Source organism: Nerophis lumbriciformis, linkage group LG30 (genome assembly GCF_033978685.3).
Source record: "Nerophis lumbriciformis linkage group LG30, RoL_Nlum_v2.1, whole genome shotgun sequence".
Taxonomy (NCBI): Eukaryota; Metazoa; Chordata; class Actinopteri; order Syngnathiformes; family Syngnathidae; genus Nerophis; species Nerophis lumbriciformis.
In genome coordinates this window covers 5521673-5546597 of record NC_084577.2, presented here as the reverse complement: position 1 = coordinate 5546597, position 24925 = coordinate 5521673, and the positions used below count along the sequence as shown (strand labels likewise).

General features: G+C 38.8%; 1 protein-coding gene across 5 annotated transcripts in view; it reads right to left on the bottom strand.

The window, feature by feature from the left end:
• LOC133572602 (eukaryotic translation initiation factor 4 gamma 1-like) overlaps positions 1 to 24925 on the bottom strand; it is a 99242-nt gene that overhangs the window by 7435 nt on the left and 66882 nt on the right. For all 5 annotated transcript variants that reach the window (XM_061925420.2, XM_061925421.2, XM_061925423.2 and 2 more), the window contains 20 exons: positions 23800 to 24750; positions 23562 to 23650; positions 21823 to 22018; positions 21497 to 21630; positions 18977 to 19102; positions 18481 to 18888; positions 15498 to 15644; positions 15156 to 15389; positions 14958 to 15062; positions 14562 to 14852; positions 14111 to 14237; positions 13923 to 14031; positions 10498 to 10736; positions 10251 to 10378; positions 9308 to 9480; positions 8978 to 9103; positions 7876 to 7957; positions 4770 to 4868; positions 4442 to 4576; positions 4067 to 4148 (listed from right to left, as the gene is read on the bottom strand). In XM_061925420.2, coding sequence (XP_061781404.2) covers positions 4067 to 4148; positions 4442 to 4576; positions 4770 to 4868; positions 7876 to 7957; positions 8978 to 9103; positions 9308 to 9480; positions 10251 to 10378; positions 10498 to 10736; positions 13923 to 14031; positions 14111 to 14237; positions 14562 to 14852; positions 14958 to 15062; positions 15156 to 15389; positions 15498 to 15644; positions 18481 to 18888; positions 18977 to 19102; positions 21497 to 21630; positions 21823 to 22018; positions 23562 to 23650; positions 23800 to 24750 — 3981 coding nt within the window. The remainder of the gene's footprint in view (positions 1 to 4066; positions 4149 to 4441; positions 4577 to 4769; positions 4869 to 7875; positions 7958 to 8977; positions 9104 to 9307; positions 9481 to 10250; positions 10379 to 10497; positions 10737 to 13922; positions 14032 to 14110; positions 14238 to 14561; positions 14853 to 14957; positions 15063 to 15155; positions 15390 to 15497; positions 15645 to 18480; positions 18889 to 18976; positions 19103 to 21496; positions 21631 to 21822; positions 22019 to 23561; positions 23651 to 23799; positions 24751 to 24925) is intronic.

Sequence of the window (24925 nt, the reverse complement as noted above, 5' to 3'; positions counted from 1 at the left end):
CACCATCTTCAAACTGCTTTCTGACCGTCTCTTCAGGGTTTGCCAGTTTGTTACTGTTTAAGACGTATCTATACCGATGTATTTCAAATTAAATGCACCAGGTTATCAACCTGTCCAGTTTGGAAGAAAAAATGATTGCTTTATCTAGGATTGGTTTTCCAGGTGGTTGCAACAGACAACTTTACATTAAGCAGCATTGTCAGCTACTAATAGGAGTGGGGGAAATCATTGATACTTAAGAACCATCACGATTAGGACATAGACATTACAGAATTGATGGACAAACTTCCAAATATTAATTATTCAAAAGGGTCATATTATGATTTTTCGTCTACATTTAGAACAATTCCCTTCTTGTTGCTCGGCAGTCGCTGGTCACACGAACACGTTCATTTCTGTCCGGAAAAACGGCAACAATCACATCACTGACTGAATTTTTTAAAATTACGTTTGTCAATAACTTCAACAAATTGTCACACCTCACTTGTTGTTACTGTGATTTTAAACACAATATGCCGTTTTTCATGAGGAAAAAGAGGAGTCTCCTTTCAGATTTTAATGTGTCCGAGACGCAAGATGGCACCTGACAATATCACTGCGCCTTCATTACTTTTGCAATTAATTTTGGGGTTTTGGAATGTACTTGTTTACCTCACATTCTTCTGATGATGCCACAGATTGACGGTGAATTTGAACTTTTTTCCTTTACCTTTCTCATCATTAGCCACTTTTCTTCCCCCTCAACTCACAGCAATTACCGAAATCTGCCGCCATGTGTAAATACAAAAAGGTACATTTGATGACGTTTGTGTACTGTGCTTGGAAACATAACCTCCCATTTATTTATGGTGTTTAAGATAAATGTAAATGTTTGCCATTTATAACCTTGGTTTAGATGTGGTTTAGCTATTGCTTGGTTTCATCCCTGATTGCTGATCTTTGTTGTCATGATGAACTAGGGATGTCCCGATCCAGGTTTTTGCACTTCCGATCCGATACCGATATTGTTTTTGCATTTCCGATCCGATACCGATACTGACCGATACTGGCCTATCCGAGCATGTATTAAAGTTTAAAGTTATTTAGCGTACTTAGTTGTCAGAATCATGTTGAAAAGGGTTTTAGTACTCTTGAACAACTAGCCAGCTGAATTAGGGGAGTTTGAATAATACACAATGGTTGGTAACAAGAAACTGACCTGTTTATTCAAGGATAAACACAAAATAGACAAAATTATACATGACAAACAGAAATGTCATCATTGAACTAGGGCTGGGCGATATGGCCTTTTTTTAAATATTGTGATATTTTAAGGCCATATTGCGATACACAATATATATCTCGATATTTTGCCTTAACCTTGAATGAACACTTGATTCATATAATCACAGCAGTATGATGATTCTGTGTGTTTTGATTGATTGATTGAGACTTTTATTAGTAGGTTGCACAGTGGACTACATATTCCGTACAATTGACCACTAAATGGTAACACCCGAATAAGTTTTTCAACTTGTTTAAATCGGGGTCCACTTAAATTGATTCATGATACAGATATATACTATCATCATAATACAGTCATCACACAAGATAATCACATTGAATTATTTACATTATTTATAATCCAGGGTGTGGAGGGGGGGCGCCGGATGTAAGTGTCAAAAAGACAGCCAAAATAGTTTGATATGAGAATAAATCTAAAGTTAAAATATACCGTATTTTCCGCACTATAAGGCGCACCTAAAAACCACAAATTTTCTCAAAAGCTAACAGTGCGCCTTATAACCCGGTGCGCTTTATTACGATTAATTTTCATAAAGTTTCGATCTCGCAACTTCGGTAAACAGCCGCCATCTTTTTTCCCGGTAGAACAGGAAGCGCTTCTTCTTCTACGCAAGCAACCGCCAAGGAAAGCACCCGCCCCCATAGAACAGGAAGCGCTTCACCCGCCCCCGGAAGAAGAAGAAAAAACGCGCGGATATCACCGTACGTTTCATTTCCTGTTTACATCTGTAAAGACCACAAAATGGCTCCTACTAAGCGATCCGGTTCATAAAAAGACGCAATCTCTCCATCCGCACACGGATTACTACCGTATTTCACAGCAACTGAACCGCACTGTGGAACGGGAGCACGTACGGTGAATATTCGCTCCACAGGGAATGAGAAGTCATCCTTCACTGTGGTTCTAGCTTGCCATGCTAACTTCCACTCATGGTGATATTCAAAAGGAAGACCTTGCCAAAAGAGACCTTTCCAGCCGGCGTCATCATAAAAGCTAACTCGAAGGGATGGATGGATGAAGAAAAGATGAGCGAGTGGTTAAGGGAAGTTTACGCGAAGAGGCCGGGTGGCTTTTTTCACACAGCTCCGAAGGCGAACACACCTTCACTAAGACGGGCAGACAGCCTCGGACGACATACGCCAACATTTGCCAGTGGATCGTAAATGCTTGGGCAGATATTTCGGTCACAACTGTGGTCCGAGCTTTCCGGAAGGCAGGATTCACAGAACAACAGCGACACTGACTCCCGATGACTTCTACGAGACGGAACCGGCCATTTTGGATACCACGCTTGCGCAACTTTTCAATTCGGACACCGAAGACGAAGAATTCGAAGGATTTACGAATGAAGAATAACTTCAGAAGGTGAGCGCTATGTTTATTTTGTGTGTTGTGACATTAACGTTCGAGCAACATTATGTTACTATTGCTCTACACCATTTTGAATTTTACTATGTTTGTGATTGCACATTTGCGTACATTTTGGGACAGAGTTGTTAGAACGCTGGTTTTCAATATATTATTAAAGTTTGACTGAACTATCTGACTGTTTTTTTGACATTCACTTTAGCGCAGCGTTTTTTTGACATTCACTTTAGCGCAGCGTAGGCGCGGCTTATAGTCCGGGGCGGCTTATTGGTGGACAAAATTATGAAATATGTAATTCATAGAAGGTGCGGCTAATAATCCGGTGCGCCTTATAGTGCGGAAAATACGGTAGGGTAGAAATCCACCTATTTGCAGGAAATGTAGTATTGATTTTCAAAATGTTCTTTCAAGGCTTGCATGTCTACATTAAAACATTCTTCTTCATACTGCATTAATATATGCTACTTTTAAACTTTCATGCAGAGAAGGAAATCACAACTAAAAAAATCACTAATTTTTTCATACGGTGTTGATCTGGACATTTTTGCCTGCCTCGGCATTTTGATGGTGTGGAGTCTGGACGTGTGGCACCGAATGGAGATAAGCGTCTCGACAGACGTCACAATATTTGAACAATGATGACGAAAACTGTTGTCTCTGTCGTGTCCGTGTGTCGAAAATTGTTATGCGCTTATTTTTTTATTTGATTTTGTGCGTGGCATAGATTTGCCGTGCGCAGAGGACGCTTGAGCAGGCGCGCACCTTAGTGGCTGCGCTAGCATCACAGCTAACGTTAGCCATGCCGCTACCTCGCTCTCTGCTCGGGGAGGACGTATACGTATGTGACGTGTGTCGTGACAGTATGTGACGTATGACGTGACGTGTGTAAGAAGGTGCGCTCGCTGTCTGTGAGAGGGAGACACAGGAAAGAGTGAGAAGAGCCTGTCGTGTAATGCCAGCAGCTAAAAGCAACTGCGTGAGAATTGTGGATGTGTTGAAGGTGTGCTGGAAAATGCGGAACGGAAATTACGGAGCAGCAGAAAAGTGGAATGTATTATTTAAATCTGTGCGTTGGAAAACACGGACCGGAGTTTTTTTTTTAAACTGGATCTGGATCGGCATTTTCCCATGCCTTGCCGATACGCAATTTTTGGCAAATATCGGCAGCCGATCCGATCCAAATATTGGATCGGGACATCCCTATGATGAACACTCGATGTTTGTTGCTATTGATGATTCTTACAGCTCAATAAACACACCCAAACTCGATGTTTGTTGCTATTGATGATTCTTACAGCTCAATAAACACACTCAAAGAAAACAAAAAGCTGTGTTATTCAACTTGAATTTACATCGAGACCTTTGGCCACTCTTATTTAGATATAAAAGGAGAATGTGAAGAAAACAACTCACAAATGATAGCTGACTGGCAGATGCAGGTCATCAAGGCTCTGGCAAACATGTGGGAAGAGGTCTGCTGCTCATCCAGATTGGCCTTACAGAGAAACATGAATATGCTCATATGTTAAATACTAAAAGGCATTCTCCTGGCTGTGTTATTGCTTCCTGTAACCATCCATAAAATGAGTATTTTGGACTTAGTTGTGTATTGAAAGGATCTACAAGGTTGTGTACATACTTTTCTCCAAAATTCATATATTGTTTTAAAAAGCTTGAAATACTAATAAAAACATGGGTAATCCTCTTTTGTTTAATATTGAACAGGAATTAAATGACAATAAAGACATCAGTTAACTGTTTTAAAAAAGTACAATAAAGCATACGAACTTCAATCCAGTCAAATATTCTCTGGTTGTCAGCCTTATCCTGGATCAGTCTTTCAAGCTGTTTGGTTAGCTCTGCAGAAATCATTTCCTTCTTTTTGCTCTTCTCAGGCTCTTCACCCAGTGTGAACGCCACATTCTTCAGGAAAAAACAAAGTATTCAGTATTCTATTCACTTTTTCTTTCATCTAATCCACAGCAGAACGTTGTTTGAACTGAATCATATGTTTCTCTTCAATAAACAAAGTGATTATCCATTCCCATTGGTTATTTATAGTTGTTTAAGACTGTGGATGAACTTGAATACATGGGAGTTAATGGACATGCCTCACCTTTTCTGTCACAAACTTGTTGACATCTATATCCTCAGGGAGGTAGTCTTTCCATTGGAGTCCTGCTTCCCTCCACATTGTGCCCACCTTGTTATGGCTCTATTGAAGGAAAACATCCACATTAACAAACCTTAAAAAGACACAATTTACAAAAATAAAACAGTCCTACACATTCTAAAGCCCGACATCGAATAATACATTTCATACAGTGGTACCCATTTAAGTCGACACGCCTCAAACTGGCTGACTTAAGTAGATGTCACATGACCAAAAGTGAAACATTTACTTGAAGTTTTTGCCGGAGACATGAGGAGAATGTGTAAGAATAACCTTTTTGTTTTAACCTACTGCAGTTTGTTGACCTAATTTTTTGCTTTTGTGTATTTATTTAATCATTCTGTTTTTGTATTTCCTATTCGTATATAACAGAGCTGATGCGGTAATTTCATGATAATAACATTTTCATAAATGCAGTAAGTGACGGAAGTCAGTGTGTGCACAAGGAATGTAACAATGACCGGTATTATTGATAAACCCTGGTCAAATTCCCAACAGTTTGATATTAGCCTTTTAAGTTAAAATGATCGTAAAACTGTGATCGAGTTTGCCATTTTGGACCGGTAATACTGCACATTTCCTGTAGAAGCAGCTTGCACGCTAATTGATAGTTCGCTTAAATGCTAACATGAATACAAGACACATTAAGTTCAGCTACAAATATTATACCCCAATCTAAACTTATATAAACACACTGCTATCTGAGCAACTAAGCTATTCAAGTGTGCACATTGACTTTCAATCGGTGCTCTCTTAAACTGAGTGACAGATGTGAAGATCAATACAAGGACATGTCTACAACAGGAAATGAACCCATTCGACGTCACAAAAACCGGAAGTGAAACAAAAACCCCCGTTTTACCTTTATAATTAAAAAACAGTAAAACCTTTACATTTTAAAACGGAAGAAGATTACTATATTTGAGTACTCAAATAAAAATAATATGGCTCTTTAGAAACCAGAACAAAGCATTTGTAACGGGACTGTACTGCTAAAATTGTATATGCCTTAAAACTCAAAACATTATTTTTTCCAAAAAGTAGCCAGAACAATATTTAATTTTCCTTATGCCAAAGAAGTATATTGCGTGCATCTTTATTTTCTTAAAAAATATTGGGTTGACGATTTCAGCACATGTATACTTTTTCAGCACTTTCAACAATACCATACTAATAATAATATTATCATCATCATCATTATTTTGGTCATAACAGTAATATGACATTTTCATATTGTTGCATCCCAATTGTGCGTGTTTAAGTGCTGCGTAACTAGACAGTAGTTATGTTGCTGTAGTCGTTTCACTTTGTCTAGCAATAACAATGACGTTTACAATACAACACATCTTGATATTAACAGACCCATTTTACAATTAAATGATCCCTTAGGCTCTCAAATTTTAGGTCGACAATAGGTCAATGTCAACTAGAAGGGGTCATATCATTACTTTTTTTTCCACATTTAAAACACTTCCTTGTGGTGTACATAACATGTAATGGTGGTTCTTTGGTCAAAATGTTGAATATAATATGTTATGTTTTGTGAGCGGTCTTATTTACGTGCTTCCACTTTGTTGTAGTTTTTAGGGGTTCCATATAGAGTCTACTGACAGATATAAGTGAGAACTTTACGCTACTTTAAATTAGAAATGGCAACAGCGGATGATGCGTGTCTATGTACGATCTAGTCTGCCCCACAACAAAAGAAAAGCGAAAAAGAAGGAGCTTATTGACTGCATCGCGGACTACAATGGCGGAGGCATGCAAGGCACTCTGGGTATATTTATACCGTATATGGATAATCCGCTGACGGGTTTCCATATTTGTGACATCAACAATTGTGCACATTCCAAACAGCTTGTTTGGCAGAAGGAGAAAGGAAGGCAAAATTATCTTATAAATATGTTCGTAATTCCTCCACGGTTTGATTTCAAATTTTCGGGACAGATCCCAAATACAGAACAGCAGATACCAATAGGTGAAAAAAGTTGGATTTTCAAAACAGGGCCCCTTTAAGCGGTGAACCAGGACTTGAGGAGTTGGTCTATTTTAGGCTAGGTTCACACTGGAGTCCAAATCTGATTTTTTTTGTCAAATCCAATCTGTTTAGTGGCCGTTCACATTACAACAAAAGTGTGATTTCTAATGTGAATGTAATCTGAACCGCATGCGGACATGACGTCGCACGCAATAGTTTAGGAAAGTAAACATGGCTTTCACTTTAGTCGTCTTAGTACTGGCGAATTTGTGGCAATTTCAAGGATTTTGTGCAATCAAGGTCAACATTTTCTCAACCGAATTATTGTGCGTAGAAGATTAAGAAGGAAGAGGACAAGTATTTTGGCTCTGTATTTTTTTTTCCCGATGTCTGTGGGCGAGCAGTCGAAGATAGGAGGAGCGGTGGAACTTTCACGTGAGTTCCAAAAACATTGTTTTCACCTGTTTTCTGCTCTGTTGTCAACTGTTAATTTTGTAACGGTCTATTTTGGCGAATAAATATGATGCTTTTTGATGACGTTCTGGTCGGATGAATGCGATCTAAACGCGGTAGCGTTCACATTGAGGACGCATCGCATATATATATTCGAGGCCTGAGTCGGAAAAAACAGATACAGGTTGCATATGGGCAAAAAAAATCAGAATTGACCTACATTGTGAACAAGGCTGTAGATGGGTTGACAAAATAAACGGAAAAAATATGGGAATGGAAAAAAGGCACTTAAACACTTCCATGCATAAATATTATATACACTTAATTTTCATTATGCTGGTCCTAAGCATCTTCTTTTATTCTTGTCTGCATTCATGTAACTAACAAAAAGCATGGTCACAGAAAACCACTGTACAATAAAACAAATAGGTTCCAGTAATCTAGACAGCTCAAACTAAACTACTAACTGTCTTTTGAATGACATCGACTCAGTTTCTATGCAGAAAAACTAAAAAACTAAGCGCTCAAACACGGTTTCCAAAACATAATTTACAATGTGCAATTCATAGTGAAGGTAACTTCACATCTACTTTGATAAGGTATTTCGAATGATCTAACCATTCCTTCGCAGAGTAAATTGAGGATGGTGGCCAGGAGGTCTCCAGCGCTGCCCAGTGGGATCAAAGGCTTTGAAATCTCCCTGTAAAAATCCAACAAATATTGTTTACATCATTTAGAAAATTTCTCCCATTTTGTATTTGAACATTTAAAGAGGTGCAAAGTAGGGATGCAACGGTTATAGATTTTGACCGTACAATTTTAGTCTTATAGTCCGAGAAATAATCAGTTTCATGATTATTATGCAGTGATTAATTTCACAAAAAAATATATAAATATATATATAAACTCAGACATTGCTAAAAGCTTTTGATGTTGGAAATGATTAGAATAGGACTAATACTTTCAAGTGTTATTTTCAGCCATACCCATTTATTCATTTTTATGCTTAGTTATTAATAACTAGAATGCACAAAATTAGATCCCATGGTATAGCGCTGTTATTCTAAAAGCTCCCAGTGTTATATTAGTGTTTTACATTTGCTATATAAACTTACAAAGTCTATAGTTTATTCAACACAGATAGGAAGATGCAGTGTATCTAATATTATTTTAAATGGTCACTGAATGAAGCCCTTAAACTACTGATTGTAAGTGACACGTTCATATTTAAGTCTTCACAAACTATTATTCATGAAGTAACTTGCCACTAACATAATTTACCTCAGTTATTTCTTACCTTTACTTTGCTGTGTAAAGCTACACCATATTGGATAAATTAGATCATTTGGCCACAACTTTCTTTTGGCATGTCTTGCAAATGGGTGAGGAATCATCTTCAATGACCCTCGTAATTTTCAAGTAACCGAAATGTTCCCACACTTGCGACTTAAGCTTTTTTGTTTGGGTAGGAAAAGTTTGTTGCTTTGTATTGCAGCCATTTTTAAGCTAATGTAGCATACTAGCGTGTCTCTCAATAGGTGCGTAAAAGTAAGTTGGGGTGAAAATAATATACCAGCATAATTTTAATTTATAGCAAGTGAGGTAGACGGAAACAAACAGTGTAGTGGAGCTTCTGCGATTAAACATGATGTTTTAAGCACAGTTAATAGAAAACCCAGTTAATCGTTGCATCCCTAGTACAGAGTGGTCTGAGACTAACTTGAAAAGGTTTCCCATGGGGATCCCTCCCTCATAGAGCATGGGGGTAATCAGTTCTGAAAGGTACAGCCAGATGTGTGGGATATCTATTGCCATTTCATCCGCTGTCTCCAGAATTTCATGAAGCCTAGGTAAACAAAGACAAGGGTTTATAACTAAGGAAAAACAGAACAAAACAAATGCAAAAACTATGATAAATGTCACGCTATTAATATTAATATAATTTTATATAGACCACATGAATGACAAGAGGAATACATATACAGTGTATAACAACTACTTAAAAAATGTCACATGATGACTAACGATGAGGACCAAAAAATGCACTGACCCTTTGTAGTACTGTTCCATCGGAAGGATGTCTGCCTTAATGAGCTGCTGCAGCAGCCCGCCCAGGGTCTGTCTGGCCAAGGTGCTACGCTCCAGCGTTGACTCCAGTCCGACTTGTACAAACACAGACAGGAGATGAGGACAATCGATCTCCTGCAAACATTCGAAGGCCTCCTGTGGGGACAGACACACATAAAAAAGTGTTTTGTGTTGCCATTGTTGGGTGTCTGGTACCGATCAATTGCATGTATCTGCTTTTCTGTGGGAACAATTGTTTATAGTTTTTTTTATATGTATAAAACAGATTACAATGGACCTTTTGGAACAGACTAATCACAAAAACTGAGGTAGCACTGTACTTGGATCTTCTCTGTACTTGGCTTTATTAGCAGAATAAGTAAAATGTTAGGACAGGTTCACCCGAATATGGATACTTCAAAGTTTTAGCCTCTTGTCGACATGCAAACAAAAACGTTGTCTTTAAAAACGTGTATCGTTCGGCTACGGCCAGAGTGAAGACTTTCAAAAACTATGGCGTCATTGTTTGTGTATGGAAGGGTAAAACTGCAATTTTTGGTTTGTGTCATAAGATATACCCGACACTATTCTATGTATTTAATCCTTATTTACCAACAGAATACAAAGTTATAGACTCATGGGTGTTGGCTTCATTTTGTGCAGCAGATTGTGTATGCCTTATACAGCAATATGCATGGGCAATTAAAAATAAATTAATTCCATCTCCTGGGGTGCATGTAAGTGTGCGCTGAATAATATGATATAGTATGATTAAATATATCAATATACTGATGTACAGCAGCATTTTAATGTGCTCCGGTAGCATTTGTATTGGCGACAAAACATTTTTTTAACTCCACTAAAGTGAATGCAGTAGGGAAAAATAGGAGGGTGTTTTTTTTCTGTTTTGTGTGTTGATGTGCTACCTTGATATCAACAATACTGAGGTATTCGTCGATGATATCTTTGGATTTCTTGGTTAGCTTTTCTACAGTCATTGAAGGCTTGGTTGAGGCCTGGGGAGGTGGAGGTGTGGAAGTAGTTTCCCTCTTCACTGTTTATGCCGTCAAAAATAGAAAAAGATGTAAGTGCAGTGAAGTGAACTGAAATAATGGTTGATAAAATTGCAGGATCAAACAAGACTGATAAACTGTGTGAGTAAAAGTTAGATACCGTTCTCTCTGCTCTGAGCTCTCTCTTTGCTGCCCTGATCTCTGTCATCTGTTCTGTTTGCGACTCTGCGGACTGGATCTGCTGACCCACGTCGGTCCCTCTCCCGACTCCGCTCATTTTCCCGACTGAAGCTGCGTTTAGTGGCAACCTGTATCCTGTTTCGATCTCGGTCATCACGTCGGTCAATACCGTGATCAGAGCGATCAAATCGCTCTCCTCGTTCTCGACTTGAGCTGTTTCTGTTTAGGGACGGAACAGAGTCAATGGAAAAGGCTGAATGTTCTTAATAACAAAAAAATACAGAATAGTCCAATGCAACTCCAAAGCACAATTGGGATCACAAAAATTACCTTGTCATTCACCACATACCAAAGTTTTTTAAGGCTGCATTTTTTATACCTCAAAACAGGCTGGTATTTGTCACCTAAACCTACACAAATATGCTTCTGAGGAAAAAAAAAACATTTTAACTGATGAGGGAATTTAACACATTCATGGCACTAGAAATATTTTAATGCATCTCCTATATGTTCACTTTGGATGAGAGGGCACAATTGTACATTAACGTTAACTGGGTGGATATTAAAAGTTTTAACATAATGTAGATCTGAAAATCTTAAGCTTTAATAGATCGTTTATCGCTGTTAATCGGTTGACGGTAGTGAATTCATTTCCACAATTTAGGAATCTAATATTTTCATAGTTGGAGCATTCAAAACCTGTTTACTACCTTCTAAATAAAAGTTATAACATTATGAAAGCCCTGTAGGTGGGTTGCAATCACGTCACCAAGAGGCACATCCAGGCATTTCTGGGTTTCAGGCAATGGAGTAAGCCCCATTAGGCTACTGTTTTTTTATCTGGATCCGTGCAGATTTGGGCTTATTTTGAAAGGTTTAGAGGCAAATATAAAAGCGATCATGAAAAAATATTTAAAATAGGTGAGTGGATTTTTAGACTCTTAAGAAAAATATATATTTTTAAAAGATTTAAACCATTTATCATCACCAAGAGGTTACTGCTACCTTACTTCACTTGACACTTACGGTAATTAGAGAAGAAAAGATTGGAGGCACATCATGTATTTACATTTGAGGGGCAGCACTTTAATATTTATTTAAATCAAAAGGAGTAACAAATTAAATCTAGTACCGGTATTTGTTATTTCTGGGGAGCATTGTGGCAACCTACTCTGTTCAGTGGTCCTTGACACACTGTAAAAACACCTCTGTCTTGTATTCCTATATTGAACAATCACTCCGTCTAAGAGAGCACCGCGTGTAGATTCAATGTGCACAATTGAATCGCTTAGTTGCTCAGACAGCAATGTGTGTACAGTGCATCTGGAAAGTATTCACAGCGCTTCACTTTTTCCACATTTTGTTATGTTACAGCATTATCCCAAAATGTAATACATTCATTTTGTCCTTAAAATCCTACAGAATAGTATTGTTTTTTAATTTTATAAAAAAAATGTTTTTTAATAAAACAACACAAGAATTACATGTACCGTATTTTTCGGAGTATAAGTCGCTCCGGACTATAAGTCGCTCCGGAGTATAAATCGCATCGGCCGAAAATGCATAATAAAGAAGGAAAAAAACATATATAAGTCGGAGTATAAGTCTCATTTTTTGGGGAAATTTATTTGATAAAACCCAACACCAAGAATAGACATTTGAAAGGCAATTTAAAATAAATAAAGAATAGTGAACAACAGGCTGAATAAGTGTACATTATATGACGCATGAATAACCAACTGAGAACGTGCCTGGTATGTTAACGTAACATATTATGGTAAGAGTCATTCAAATAACTATAACATATAGAACATGCTATACGTTTACCAAACAATCTGTCACTCCTAATCGCTAAATCCGATGAAATCTTATGCGTCTAGTCTCTTACGTGAATGAGCTAAATAATATTATTTGATATTTTACGGTAATGTGTTAATAATTTCACACATAAGTCGCTCCTGAGTATAAGTCGCACCCCCGGCCAAACTATGAAAAAAACTGCGACTTATAGTCCGAAAAATACGGTACATAGTACTTTCAGCCTTTGTTTAATAATACTTTGTTGATGCACCTTTGGCAGCAGTTACAGTTTCAAGAATTTTTGAATACAATGCCACAAGCTTGGCACTCCTATCGTTGGGCAGTTTCGCCCATACCTCTTTGCAGCATCTCTCAAGCTCCATCAGGTTGAAGGGGAAGTGTTGGTTTTCGTCCAGGATGTCTCTGTACATTGCTGCATTCATTTTTCCCTCTATCCTGACTAGTCTCAGTTCCTGCTGTTGAAAAACATCCCCACAACATGATGCTGCCACCACCATGCCTCACTGTAGGGATGGTATTGGCCTGGTGATGAGCAGTGCCTGGTTTCCTCCAAACATGATGCCTGGCATTCACGCCAAAGAGTTCAATCTGTGCCTAATCAGACCAGATAATTTTGTTTCTCATGGTCAGAGTATTTCAGGTTCATGTTGGCAATTTTTTTTTTACTAAGAAATGCCTTCTGTCTTGCCCTTAAACCATACAGGCCTGATTGGTGGATTGCTGCAGGGATGGGTGTACTTCTGGGAGGTTCTTGGTCACCTCCCTGACGAGACTAAGATGAATGCAGCAATGTACAGATATATCCTGGATGAAAACCAACGCTTCCCATCCAATCTGATGGAGCTTGAGAGGTGCTGCATAGAGAAATGGGCTAAACTGCCCAAAAATAGGTGTGCCAAGCTTGTGGCACTGTATTCAAAAAGACTTGAGACTGGAATTGCTGCCACAGGTGCATCAACTAAATAAAAAAAAGCTGTGAATAATTATATACATATGTGATATGTTTAGTTTTAATACATTTGCAAACTTTCAAAAAAAATTGTCATTATGAGGTATTGATTGCTTGATAGAATCTTTGGGGGGAAACTGATTTTATTCCATTTTGGAATACGGCTATAACATAACAAAATGTGGAAAAAGTGAAGCGCTGTGAATACTTTCCAGATGCACTGTATATAAGTTTAGGTTGGGGTATGTTGTTTCTTAACGAGGAAATATGTTAACGGCTCTTGTTTTTATGTTAGCATTTAAGCTAGCGAGGTGGTACCCCTCAGCCCATGAGTTTATCAAAGTGCAGTCATCAATTCCGCTTTTTCGATCATTTTAATCTAAAACAGTAATACTAACCATTAGGACCTTTACCACAGTTATGATTATTACCATTTTTCATTACATTCTTATAGGTACCATTTCAGTAAGAAATCATAAATATAATTTCAATCAGATCTGTTAGCGTGTCTCACTGCTAATATGTGACCCCCAAAATTACAGACATGCATGCATGAACATTGACTCAAAAAATGTAACCAAGGTTGGCAGGTCTGCAAGAGTAACTTCATAAAATGGTAACTTTTCTGTCCTAACCTTTGAGGAACACGCCGGTCTGACTCCAGTGAAGAGCCTGAAGAGGGCTGCTGTAGAGCTGAGAACCTGTTTAGAGTGCTAGTAGCTGGGCGGCCTCCTGATTCTGGGCCTGAGAAGAAATAGCCTTTAGCGCCAAGGCCAAGCAAGGTGGTAGGTATCTCACAGGCATATTGAACAAAGAGACCTACCAAAATCAGCAGACTTTGTGCTGCTGCCACCGCTGCCACCGCTGCCACCGCTGCTGCCCTTACCCCAGCTTAATGCACCTTTGCCTCCTGGAGCAAGACACTGACTGAGGGCATCAAAAGGCGATGTCTGTAAAGAACACAGGATTAAAACCTCAAAGAAAGAAATACCGTACCTTAACATAGCTCTTCTAATACTTCGGTTAATGTCATAAAGTTCAAATCAATTTGGTGGATGTGTCCAATAATATCAAAGTGAATGGGAAAGTGCTACAAATATAATTTTTTAAACAAAACCACTATTGTTAATGATGATTTTTGGAGGCAGTAAAACAGCCGTTCACATCATTGCTGATTCAAGCTGGGATGATCAATTCATTGATTGTGTTTGATGCAGTTGGAAAAGAACAGTACAGCTTACTATGGATGCATATATAACATCAACAAGAACTACCTTTGTCATTTTACTTAGGCGTGAGCCGTCATAAGGTCGGTTCTTGCAGATGGAAACTGTGCTCCAACCGTCGTCTTGTGGTGAAACACCGCGACTAGAGGTGTGAGGTGCCCCACGACTCCCTGATCCTCCGCCACCCATTCTACTTCCCGGACCACTGACAGAATCTTTCTTGGAGATGAGCGCTTGCTGCACTTTCATCTGTTCTCTTTGCTCTTCCAGCTCAGCGTCTTTGTGAATCTGGTCAATAGTCTTAGGGCCTTGGTCACCTCGTCTTGGCACCCAGTTATTCTGAGTTGGCACAGGAGGAGGGTTATGCACAATAAATGCTTGGGTGCACAAAATGAATAGCCTAAAACAGCTTAGAAACATTTTAGTAGTAGTGCACAGGCCTACCCGTCGAAGGTCCATCACATCTTGTAACATAAAGCGAATCCTGGAAGTGGTCTTCCTTTCCTTAACTATTTTATCCATCTGGCTGAAGTACTGTTCCATACGGAGCTAAAGACCATTAAAAAAAAATTGTATTGTATTTTCTACACAAAGTTATTAATCAAAATCACAATGAATTCAACTTAAGAGTTTGGGTTGTACCTTTGCCTTCTCAGAGTTGAGGTCCTTGCCAACGGTGGACAACAGTCTGCACAGGCACTCTAAAGACTCTTCATCATGGTTTTTGAGTAGCTTCAGAACGCAATCATGCATGATAAACTCTGTGAGCATCTTGAGCTTGAAAAGCTCACCGATGAATTTGATATTCCCGAGTGAGCGCTTCCTCGCAATGAACTTCGCCTCTTTAAGCTCCTCAGTTAACCGCTTCTTCTCATCCTGTTGCAGAAATAATAGGACATTTCCAAAAATGCGGTAATGGAAGAGATTACAATGGATGCTCAAAATAAAATGTAACCAAAAGTATGAAATTAGCCAATATCATACCCCTTCGGCAGCATCCAGCTCTTTTTGCTTCTTCTCAAAAATCTCATTGTCATCTTTATCCTTCTCAAACTCTTTCTGGCATCGATTCAGTAGCAGCTTCCTGAAATTCACTGTGCCTTCAAGCTTATCTGTAGCTTGAACTTTCAGCTAACAAGATCAGAAACACGTATTATTGGCAGATTGCAGAACATACACACACCATTGCCATGAATGTCATTGTAATTAAGTTTTTTGGATGTGTCATTTGTTTGCTAAGGTCTGAAAGAAAACCTAAACTGAAAAAACATGGTTTATATGTTCAGGAACAACACAGAAACCACCAAGGTTCAAGCCTATCATGAAGTGGAAACTGCTGAAACGCCAAGGTCATTTTCCACAGTGAAGGAAAAAAAGGAAAAGGGTGCTGAGCAAAAAATAACACCAAAAATTGAGCAATTTGACCCCAATGATAATAAGTATGTGTAGAGTAGTCAAGGTGATGCTTTAAAACTAGGGATTTGCCAAATGATTGTCCACTGATCAGTATTCAACAATATTATTTAATAATTAATACTTTTCAAAGCCAATCACTAACGCAGATCCCTTCTGGCTAATATTTAAATTTTTAGGTCCCCGGCTGACAAGTTAGCAGCTATTTGTCTATCATCATATACTGTGTAAAGACGCTCCCCTACGTTGACAATAATCACCTCGATTACGGCCAATAATCTGCATTTCCTAATATCTTAAGAATCATTATCAAGTATCAGTATCAAGTTTTAAAACGAGGCCAAACATGTTACACCCCGAGAGCAAGGATTCAAATAGCTAAGCTAGCCGCTAAACTAGCTAGAAACAGACAATTAGTGTTTAGTAAAATTTAAGAGGTGAAGATGGAAGGCAGTTACAGCAGAAAGTAAGCAGTTACTAAACAGGAAATTAGCAAATAAATTAATAAAAGTTTAAAGAGAGGATAATATTACAGTAACTGTAAATTGGTGGTGTTGTCTCCAAGGGTAAAATCAGTACCGGTATATTAAAGTTAAAGTACCAATGATTGTCACACACAGACTAGGTGTGGCAAAATTATTCTCTGCATTTGACCCATCACCCTTGATCACCCCCTGGGAGGTGAGGGGAGCAGAGAGCAACAGCGGTGGCCGCGCCCGGGAATCATTTTTGGTGATTTAACCCCCAATTCCAACCCTTGATGCTGAGTTCCAAGCAGGGAGGTAATGGGTCCCATTTTTATATTCTTTGGTATGACTCGGCCGGGGTTTGAACTCACGACCTACCGATCTCAAAATTTGAGTGATTACATTTATATATTTTTTTCTCAAAATAACTGTTGTTGTTTTTGTTAATGGTTTGCTGGGCACAGGAGGACTTTGAGGGCAACAAGGCTTTCAATGAGTAATAGATAGTAGTTTTTGATTTTGTTTAGAGCCATTGACTTTGTTTTGTTTAGTCTGTACTATTGACTTTGGTTTGTGAAGTGTGAAGTGAATTACATTTATATAGCGCTTTTTCTCAAGTGACTCAAAGCGCTTTACATAGTGAAACCCAATATCTAAGTTACATTTAAAGCAGTGTGGGTGGCACTGGGAGCAGGTGGGTAAAGTGTCTTGCCCAAGGACACAACGGCAGTGACTAGGATGGCGGAAGCGGGGATCGAACCTGCAACCCTCAAGTTGCTGGTACGGCCGCTCTACCAAGCGAGCTATACCGCCCCATCACGTTTGCTCAAACAAATGTACTGTGTGTAATTAAGGAAAATAAGGACCTAGTTTAAATATTGTGTTGATATTGTCAATAGCACTCTCAATAAACGAATACAAAAATGTATAGTTAAAACGCAATCGGTAATGGCCAATCTCACTTATGAATGATCGGTATCGGAATTGGCATCCCTATTCAAAACCCAAGAACACTGAACCAACTGTCAAACACAGCATTGGCAGCATCGTGTTCTGGGGTTGTGTTGCTGCCAGTGGACTTTGTAGCACTGCACAACGTGTATAGAATCATTAAGTAGGATCACTTCTAAATTCATAAAGCTGAAACTTGGACACAGCCAGGTGTTCCAACACGATAACGATCCCAAACACATCAAAACTGGTTTAAGAATGGGTGAATCAAGCTCAAATTAAGTCTTTTTAAGGACATTCCATAAATCCCACTCAATTTATGCCATTTGCGGACCATGACTCGTTTTTTATGGGGCTGTGGCAAATAAATAAACCAATTAACATTATGCAAAATATATGTATGACTTTTTTGTTTAGCCATTAAAAAAAATTGCATATGCATCATGGCCGATTGTGCAATTTAGACAGTGACGTAATCTCAGCTCCCCACACCACAAATAGATTGCAGTGCTATGCAAAACACTGTCAACATATTTTCATGACTATGCTTAAAACCATCCATTTATTTTCTACAGTTTGTCCCTCTTGGGGTCGCTGGAGCCGATCCCAGTTTCATCCGGGCGGTAGGAGGGGTACAACCTGGGACAAGTCGCCACCTCATCGCGGGGACAACACAGATAGACAGACAAACATTCACACATTGGGGTCAATTTAGTGTTGCCAATCAGCCTATCCCCAGGTGCATGTCTTTGGAGGTGGGAGAAAGAGTACTCGGAGGGAACCCACACAGTCACAGGGAGAACATACAAACGCCAAAGAAAGACCCCGAGGTCGGGGTCTTTCTGTGCAATTTAAATTAAATACTGGCGGGACAAGCGGTAGAAAATGGATGGATGGAAATCAATTCTACAAAACATTGTGGTTTAGTATATATACACCATAAGCTTGTTGAATATAAAAAAAAAAAGAATCTGGTCAGGGTGAAACTCGTGATCAACAATTGAGCTTGTATGTATCATTTTGACAATGTGTAAACTATTCTTATTTTCAAAAATCATTGAGGCTGTATGTGGTATTTACATTGCACCGTGGAAAATAAGGAATCAAATCAATCATTAATCAGATTAAATACTTACCCCCATTACACAACAGCACATATTGGCGTAGGCCACTGAAAAGCCTGGTTCAGAGATGGCTTTTTCGAAGGTAAGGTCTATGACACCTTTTAACCTCACTTCAGTGTCAATCTGTAGTTCTTTCACTTGTATCATAAGCTGTTCAAACTTTTGAGGGGTCAGTTTGTTGAGAATACTGCGGACGCTTTTAAACAATTCCTGTGTCTTCAGATGATCAGCATCAGAATCGTCAGTCTCCTCTGCTGTTATCCTCTGCATAGATTTTTTCACTGAAGGCTTCCATGCCTTCTCTGCCTTGTTCAGCTTCACATCGTCACTGAATGACATGCTGGTAATGATTTTCCTTGGCTCTTTCCTTTGCATCTGTTGAGAACGACGTGGGCCCATGCCCATACCCATACCCGGAGGCTATAAAAAGATGACAGACAGGGGAAATCAGAGGGCAGACTATTTCAATTACTGGTACATGTCCTTGATGTGAAGAGAAATTACTTACTGATCCTCTATTTCCTCCACCCATACCAGGCCTGCCAAGGTTGGCAAAGGAAGGTGTGAAATCAGGACCACAGTTCATCCCAGTAAGGCGACTAGGTTCAAACTGGCGCAGAGGAGTCTTATTAGCCTGAGCAGAGAGACAGACAAGTGAATCACAAATTGCATGGACATTATGTGGAAAAATGTTAAACTTGCATATTTTTGGCATGTGCAATAAGGGTAAATTGACTTTTTACTTGTAAAGCGATTATGACTTGGGCTTCAGTATCTTGGCTAAGGATAGATACTCTGACATGGTCGGGGCGGTAGCCTACAACTACTCTACCACCTGAGCCATGTTGCCCCTTAGGTAGCTGCACAACTACGGACAACTCTAACATACGCATAAAACATTTAAGACTACATTTACACTGCAGGCCAAAGTAATCCAAATCTGATTTTTTTCCAGCTGGCTGTTTACACTGCAAGTAAAATATGATCTTTATCAGACTCCACTGTAAACGCACAAAGGCCCCAATGTGGCCTTGACGTCACTTGCATGCGCACTTAGATAAAGTGAAAACAAAGGAAGTTTACTGGGAGGAAGATGCTAATACTACAAAATAAAAGTACTTTTTTACGTGAAAGTAAATTAATGATATAATGAATGTATGTAATACATTTGGTAGGGTTGTAACCTTTTTAGGGCTGTTAAGTATAGGAGACACGGACATCAGCGTGGCGCTACGGGAGCTTTATTTTACAACTCACATGAAGGCAAATGCGCCAGGGCGCCAATTACGGTCTTTCAACAATCGCTATTTCTTCGGAATCAAAATATATATTCATATATTACATATAAACTATTATTTGAGCACTATTGACAAGTGATGCACCGAAAAATCAGTCGTCTTAAATAGAAGCCGAAACCAGATGATGAGATGAAATATCCATTTCCGCTGGCAACTGCATCTTTCCGGCCCACACAAATGACGTAGCTCGCACAAAGCTGACGAAAATGGCGCATTCGGGTCACATTACGTTTGGATTGAAGTCCCATTTGAAAACAACAGATTGGATTCAGGAGTAACTCCTGATGTGGCCTGAATCTGATGCCAAAAGATCTTATTCGAAGCACATTGGAGCTTTATACTGGCAAAAAAATCAGATATGTGTCACTTGAGGGCAAAAAAAATTTGATTTGGTGTGCAGTGCAAACGGGGCTTGTCAGTACTTTTTCAAACTGGTAGTATTCAGATTTTGTGCTGGTGGATTGTAACCGAATTGTAAAATTAAAAAACGGAGCAATATAGAAAAATAGAGGGTCAGTAATCTATTGAGAACTGCTTTTAAACAAACAGGACTGTTTATTAGCTGATCAAAAGTTTAAGACAGTTGCCTTAAAAAGACATTGCTCAACCTGAAGCTCCATCTTTAAGCCATTCTGTCGCAGATGGCTGTACTATGTAGTCAAAATGTGCATGCCTTAATTTAGGTCGAGGATATGTCTTCACAGTCAGTTGCTCTGGCTTTGTGCAGGAATTTTTTTTTTGGGGAGGGGGGGGGGGTGTCTTCCACTTGATTTGAGCCACAAGATATTTTAATAAATCAAAAAGGTTTTACTGTGTTCAACCTCAGCAGAGCTGGGTTTTCACAAGAAGGCTTGCTTGTGCAGTTCAACAATTTTGCCACTTTCAAACAAATATTTTTGCCTTTGCCATCAGTACAGCATAACAATGTGAATGTATCACAGAAAATGTAATTAAAAGCATATTTTAATGCAGATGTTTTGACTTTTTAAGACATTGTTCTTTTTGTCAGCTGGTGAATAGTCCATTTGAATTTAAATAGTTTTCAATAAATGACAAGACTATTGCATTGTTTTTGCTCTTGGTTTTTTGGGGGGGGGTTTTGCATTTTGATGCTCTAATTACAATCTGGTATGTATGTGTGCACCAAAAAAATATATTTTCATTTGAATTGTGATTCTTATTTATTCCAATTCTGAATTGATTCATAATTTTCTAAAACACCTCTTTTTTTTTTTTTACAGTAAATTCGAATGTGCTCTGAAAATACTTATATGCACACTGATTATAAATAAGTAAAATAAATAGACACACTGTTAGACAACCCATTATTTTGCAAGTTTTTGTGTTTGTTAGTATTGTGTCTGTTTTAATGGCCAAGCTTTTATTGTTTTAAAAATTGGTTTCGACTGTAGAACTTTATAATTTATTTAAATGAAAAGTGCCTAACAAATAAAATGTATTATTATTATTTATTATTTCTGGCAGGCATCGCGGTGTCCTACTCTGTTCAGCGGTCTTTGAACGTACTGTAAAAACACATCTGTCTTTTTTCTTCTTGTGTATAGAACGATCACTCGGTTCTAAGAGCCCAGCTTGGTTCAATGTGCACAGTTTTACCACGGTTATCATTATTACCATTTATCATTACATCCCTATTTGGCATCTAACGAATATTATGTTATCTTTCTATACAAGGGTACATTGTTTTTGTATGTCAGTTGTGTCTGCACCTTGTCAAGTACGACATCACTGATTGCAGGAAGACCCTCGGGCTTGTTCATGCTGGCCAAGGTAAACTGAAAACCCAGCAGAAACGCCCTGTCATATTTTTTCTTTTCCTCTGGATTGATTGGCTGCCATTGTTCTGAAAATAAAATGTTTCATTTCATTTTCATACATCATTTGAGATAAAGAAAAATCCTCTGACAGCTAAAGTGAAGGGTTACATTAATAACTTTGAAACACACTTCTATCAGAAAAGAAAGCAAATGTACCAACGTTTTATGGATCGTACTGAACCGAGTGTAAAAGACTCTGAACGGTGTTACAGTCCCACCTTCTTTATACTGATATTTCTTGTCGGTTGCTGTCTGCCCATTATCGTCTGGCTGAACGTTCTCTGCATCCAACTTGTCCTCTTTGTCCTCCCAAGTCATGTCCGTGTCCTCCAATGCTGGAGAAGCCGCGGGAAGTTGGGTTTCAGCTGATGGTGCTGGGACAATCTCAGGCTCTGGTGGGACAACTATGTTCTCCTGGATCAGAGGGGTGAGAAGGAGGGAAATAGGAGTCTATTAGGAATGGGCGATAAGGCCTAAAATCTGTTTCGCAAAATAAATAGCAGCCCTCCTACGATAACAATATATATCACAATATATTATTTGGTATATAAAAATTAAAAAACAACCATTTCACAACAGGTTACAAGGGGTACTAATTTGGCTGATGTGCAGTTCCAGATTCCAGTTGTACTACTTTCTCAAAACCATTCTTCATAGACTTGTTGATTTACTTTTAAAATGTGTTTACTTTCTGTTGTACCATGCATGGTTCTTGCTACACTTCAGTTAAAATGTGATATGCAGTTATTCTTCTGTTTGGATACTTTGAATACTACAAAAGTTGGTATTGATCCAATAAATACCAGGATAGTTACAGGGGCAGTATTGGCCATACCAATGCTGACAATTTTCAAGATCATTGAATGGATATGGATATAATAAGACAAAAAACACAGGATGGTGATTAAAAAATATTAAATTACATTTTTAAATTATGACTAACAATTGGCTCTAAATTAAACTCTTTGTTGTTTGCCAGTAAAGCCCTCCTGTATGCAGGGACTTATTTTCTGAGTTTGTAAACAATACAAAAAAACACCAAAATATTTCTTGATAGTAAAAATATTGATCTAACTGCTGTGGTATCGACCTGATACTATACTACTTGGTATCATAACTGTGCTACAGTGTGTTGAGAGGGTGTGTTCGTTCGCTTCTCGCTGTCAAATTTGCAGACACAGCCAGATTGTGTCATGAACATTCATTATCACGACATAACGACAGTATTAAAAGTTCTATCATCTGCCAAATGTATGTCATTTATATCATATATTGTCTATATCCTGCAACTCTAGAGTCTATATGTCCATTTTGCGTCAAAAGTTTACAGTATATACGCTCATCATTCATGTGCATACGTATTTAAGGGAATCAGTATCAGTACTCAACGATACAACATTTTAGTACTTGTGTGTATGTGGTAATATATGCTGATTTGTTTAATAATAAAATATGTATGCATTCGTTTGAGTTTGTCCTAGGTGTGTTGCCATAGGCAGGAAGTAATCTATTGACATTAAGTTGAATGTGTCTATCTCGTCTTTTTTTTAGCCCTACAAAGTAAGTACTGTATATATTACATACTAGTGGTTTCACTAAAACATGCAGCTTAAATGTATTTTTTATTGCCAAATTTGGAGGTGTTAAAATCGCCATGTAAATTTGCTAATAATAATCAGTAGCATATACCGGTACAGTAAACTGGAGAATTACCTAGAGGCAGTCCACTATAAATACACCTGTTTGCATGACAAGTACTTTTGAGTATAATAATGACAATATGTATTTTTTTAATTCATTCCACCCTGAAAAAAAATGGTTCAAATAAATACATCAGAATTGTATGTTAGTATCAATATGGGGATGGTTATAGAGTTTCATTGATTATAATGGGCTAACACTTAAATGAAACTTACTTGTTAAAGCAGGTTCATTTTATGACTGCATATACACCTACCTCTTTAAACGCATCTAAAAGATCACCCACTGCTTCCTTTTTGTTCAAATCCTTCATTTTCCTCTTTTTCTTTGGCACAGACACAGCAGCTAGAGAACAATGGATATTAAACTTACAAACATTGGAAACAACACAATAATTTTGACAACAATTGCTGTAAATGCATAGAGACAAAGTGGTCAGGTTATTTTAAAACAAATTTTGCAAAATGTTAAGATAGATGTGGTAGGTGACTTGCCTGTAGTTTCTACAAGGGCAGTGGGTACTACTTGGGGAGGACTGATCACTTTCTCTGGGGCATGGTCATCTATTGGACCTGGAGAGGATGTTTCTCCCTTGTGATTGGACTCAGGGATTGGGTTATCCCCCTTTGTGTCGAGGGAAACAGAAGGAACTGTTTTATGGTCGTCAGGCTGGGAAGGTGCTGCCTGGCTAATTGGCTCAGCAGGAACCACTGGACTGACTGTAGATTCCAACTCAACAGGTGCTGTAGTTGTTTCAAAGACTGATGCAGGCACTGCCTTTGTGATGGCTTCGGAGGCTTTAACCACAGGCTGCAGAAAAATGTCAGGTTCAGCGATGGGGCTATCATCACGTCCTATTGTGGTAACAGCCTGAGCCTCTGGATCTTGTAGAGCTGGCAATGGTAAACCATTGGGAAGGTGGAGCTCCTCAGGCTGAGCAATGGGAGACTCCAGAGGAGCCTGCGGGCAAATAGATGGTAACATGCCCAAAGGCCTTTCTGGCTCATCAACAGCCATGCCGTTTGAGGTGGCAGAAGGAGCATATGATTTGTCCATAAAAGAAGACATATCTTCTGGTTTAATAGCATTCTCTCTATCCACCTTGTCCTTAAGCCTTTTTGCTGTCCTTTCTGGGTTTTCCTGTCCAGCAGAAGTAGGCACAGGATCAGGAATGGGTGCAGGATAGGCAGGCACCTCAGGCGCCAACGGGGGGTCAGGAATTAGTTCACTGGGAGGTTTGGGGGCGTCCATTACGTCTGAAATGGGAACGCTGGGCACAAGGGTAGAAAGCGAGTTGCAAGGGGTTTCTGATGCTTCTGATATTAGAGGTGGAGCAGTGGGATTAATGTTCATGTCAGAGGAGGCTGCTTCTGTAGGGTTGCAGTCATTCTTAACCATATCAGGGGGCTGAGAAAGATGAGGCAGCAAAGGTTTATCTCTGTCATCTGGAAGGTAAAAAGTAAAAAATAAAAAAAACACATTAATTTTTTTCTTGAACTACATATATCTGTCTCATTTATACTTTGAGTTCAAGTTAGAACCGTAGCGTTGCGGCAGTCTCTCCAATTTTACCACACACAAACACCCACACACCCACACCCCCCCCACACACACAAATAA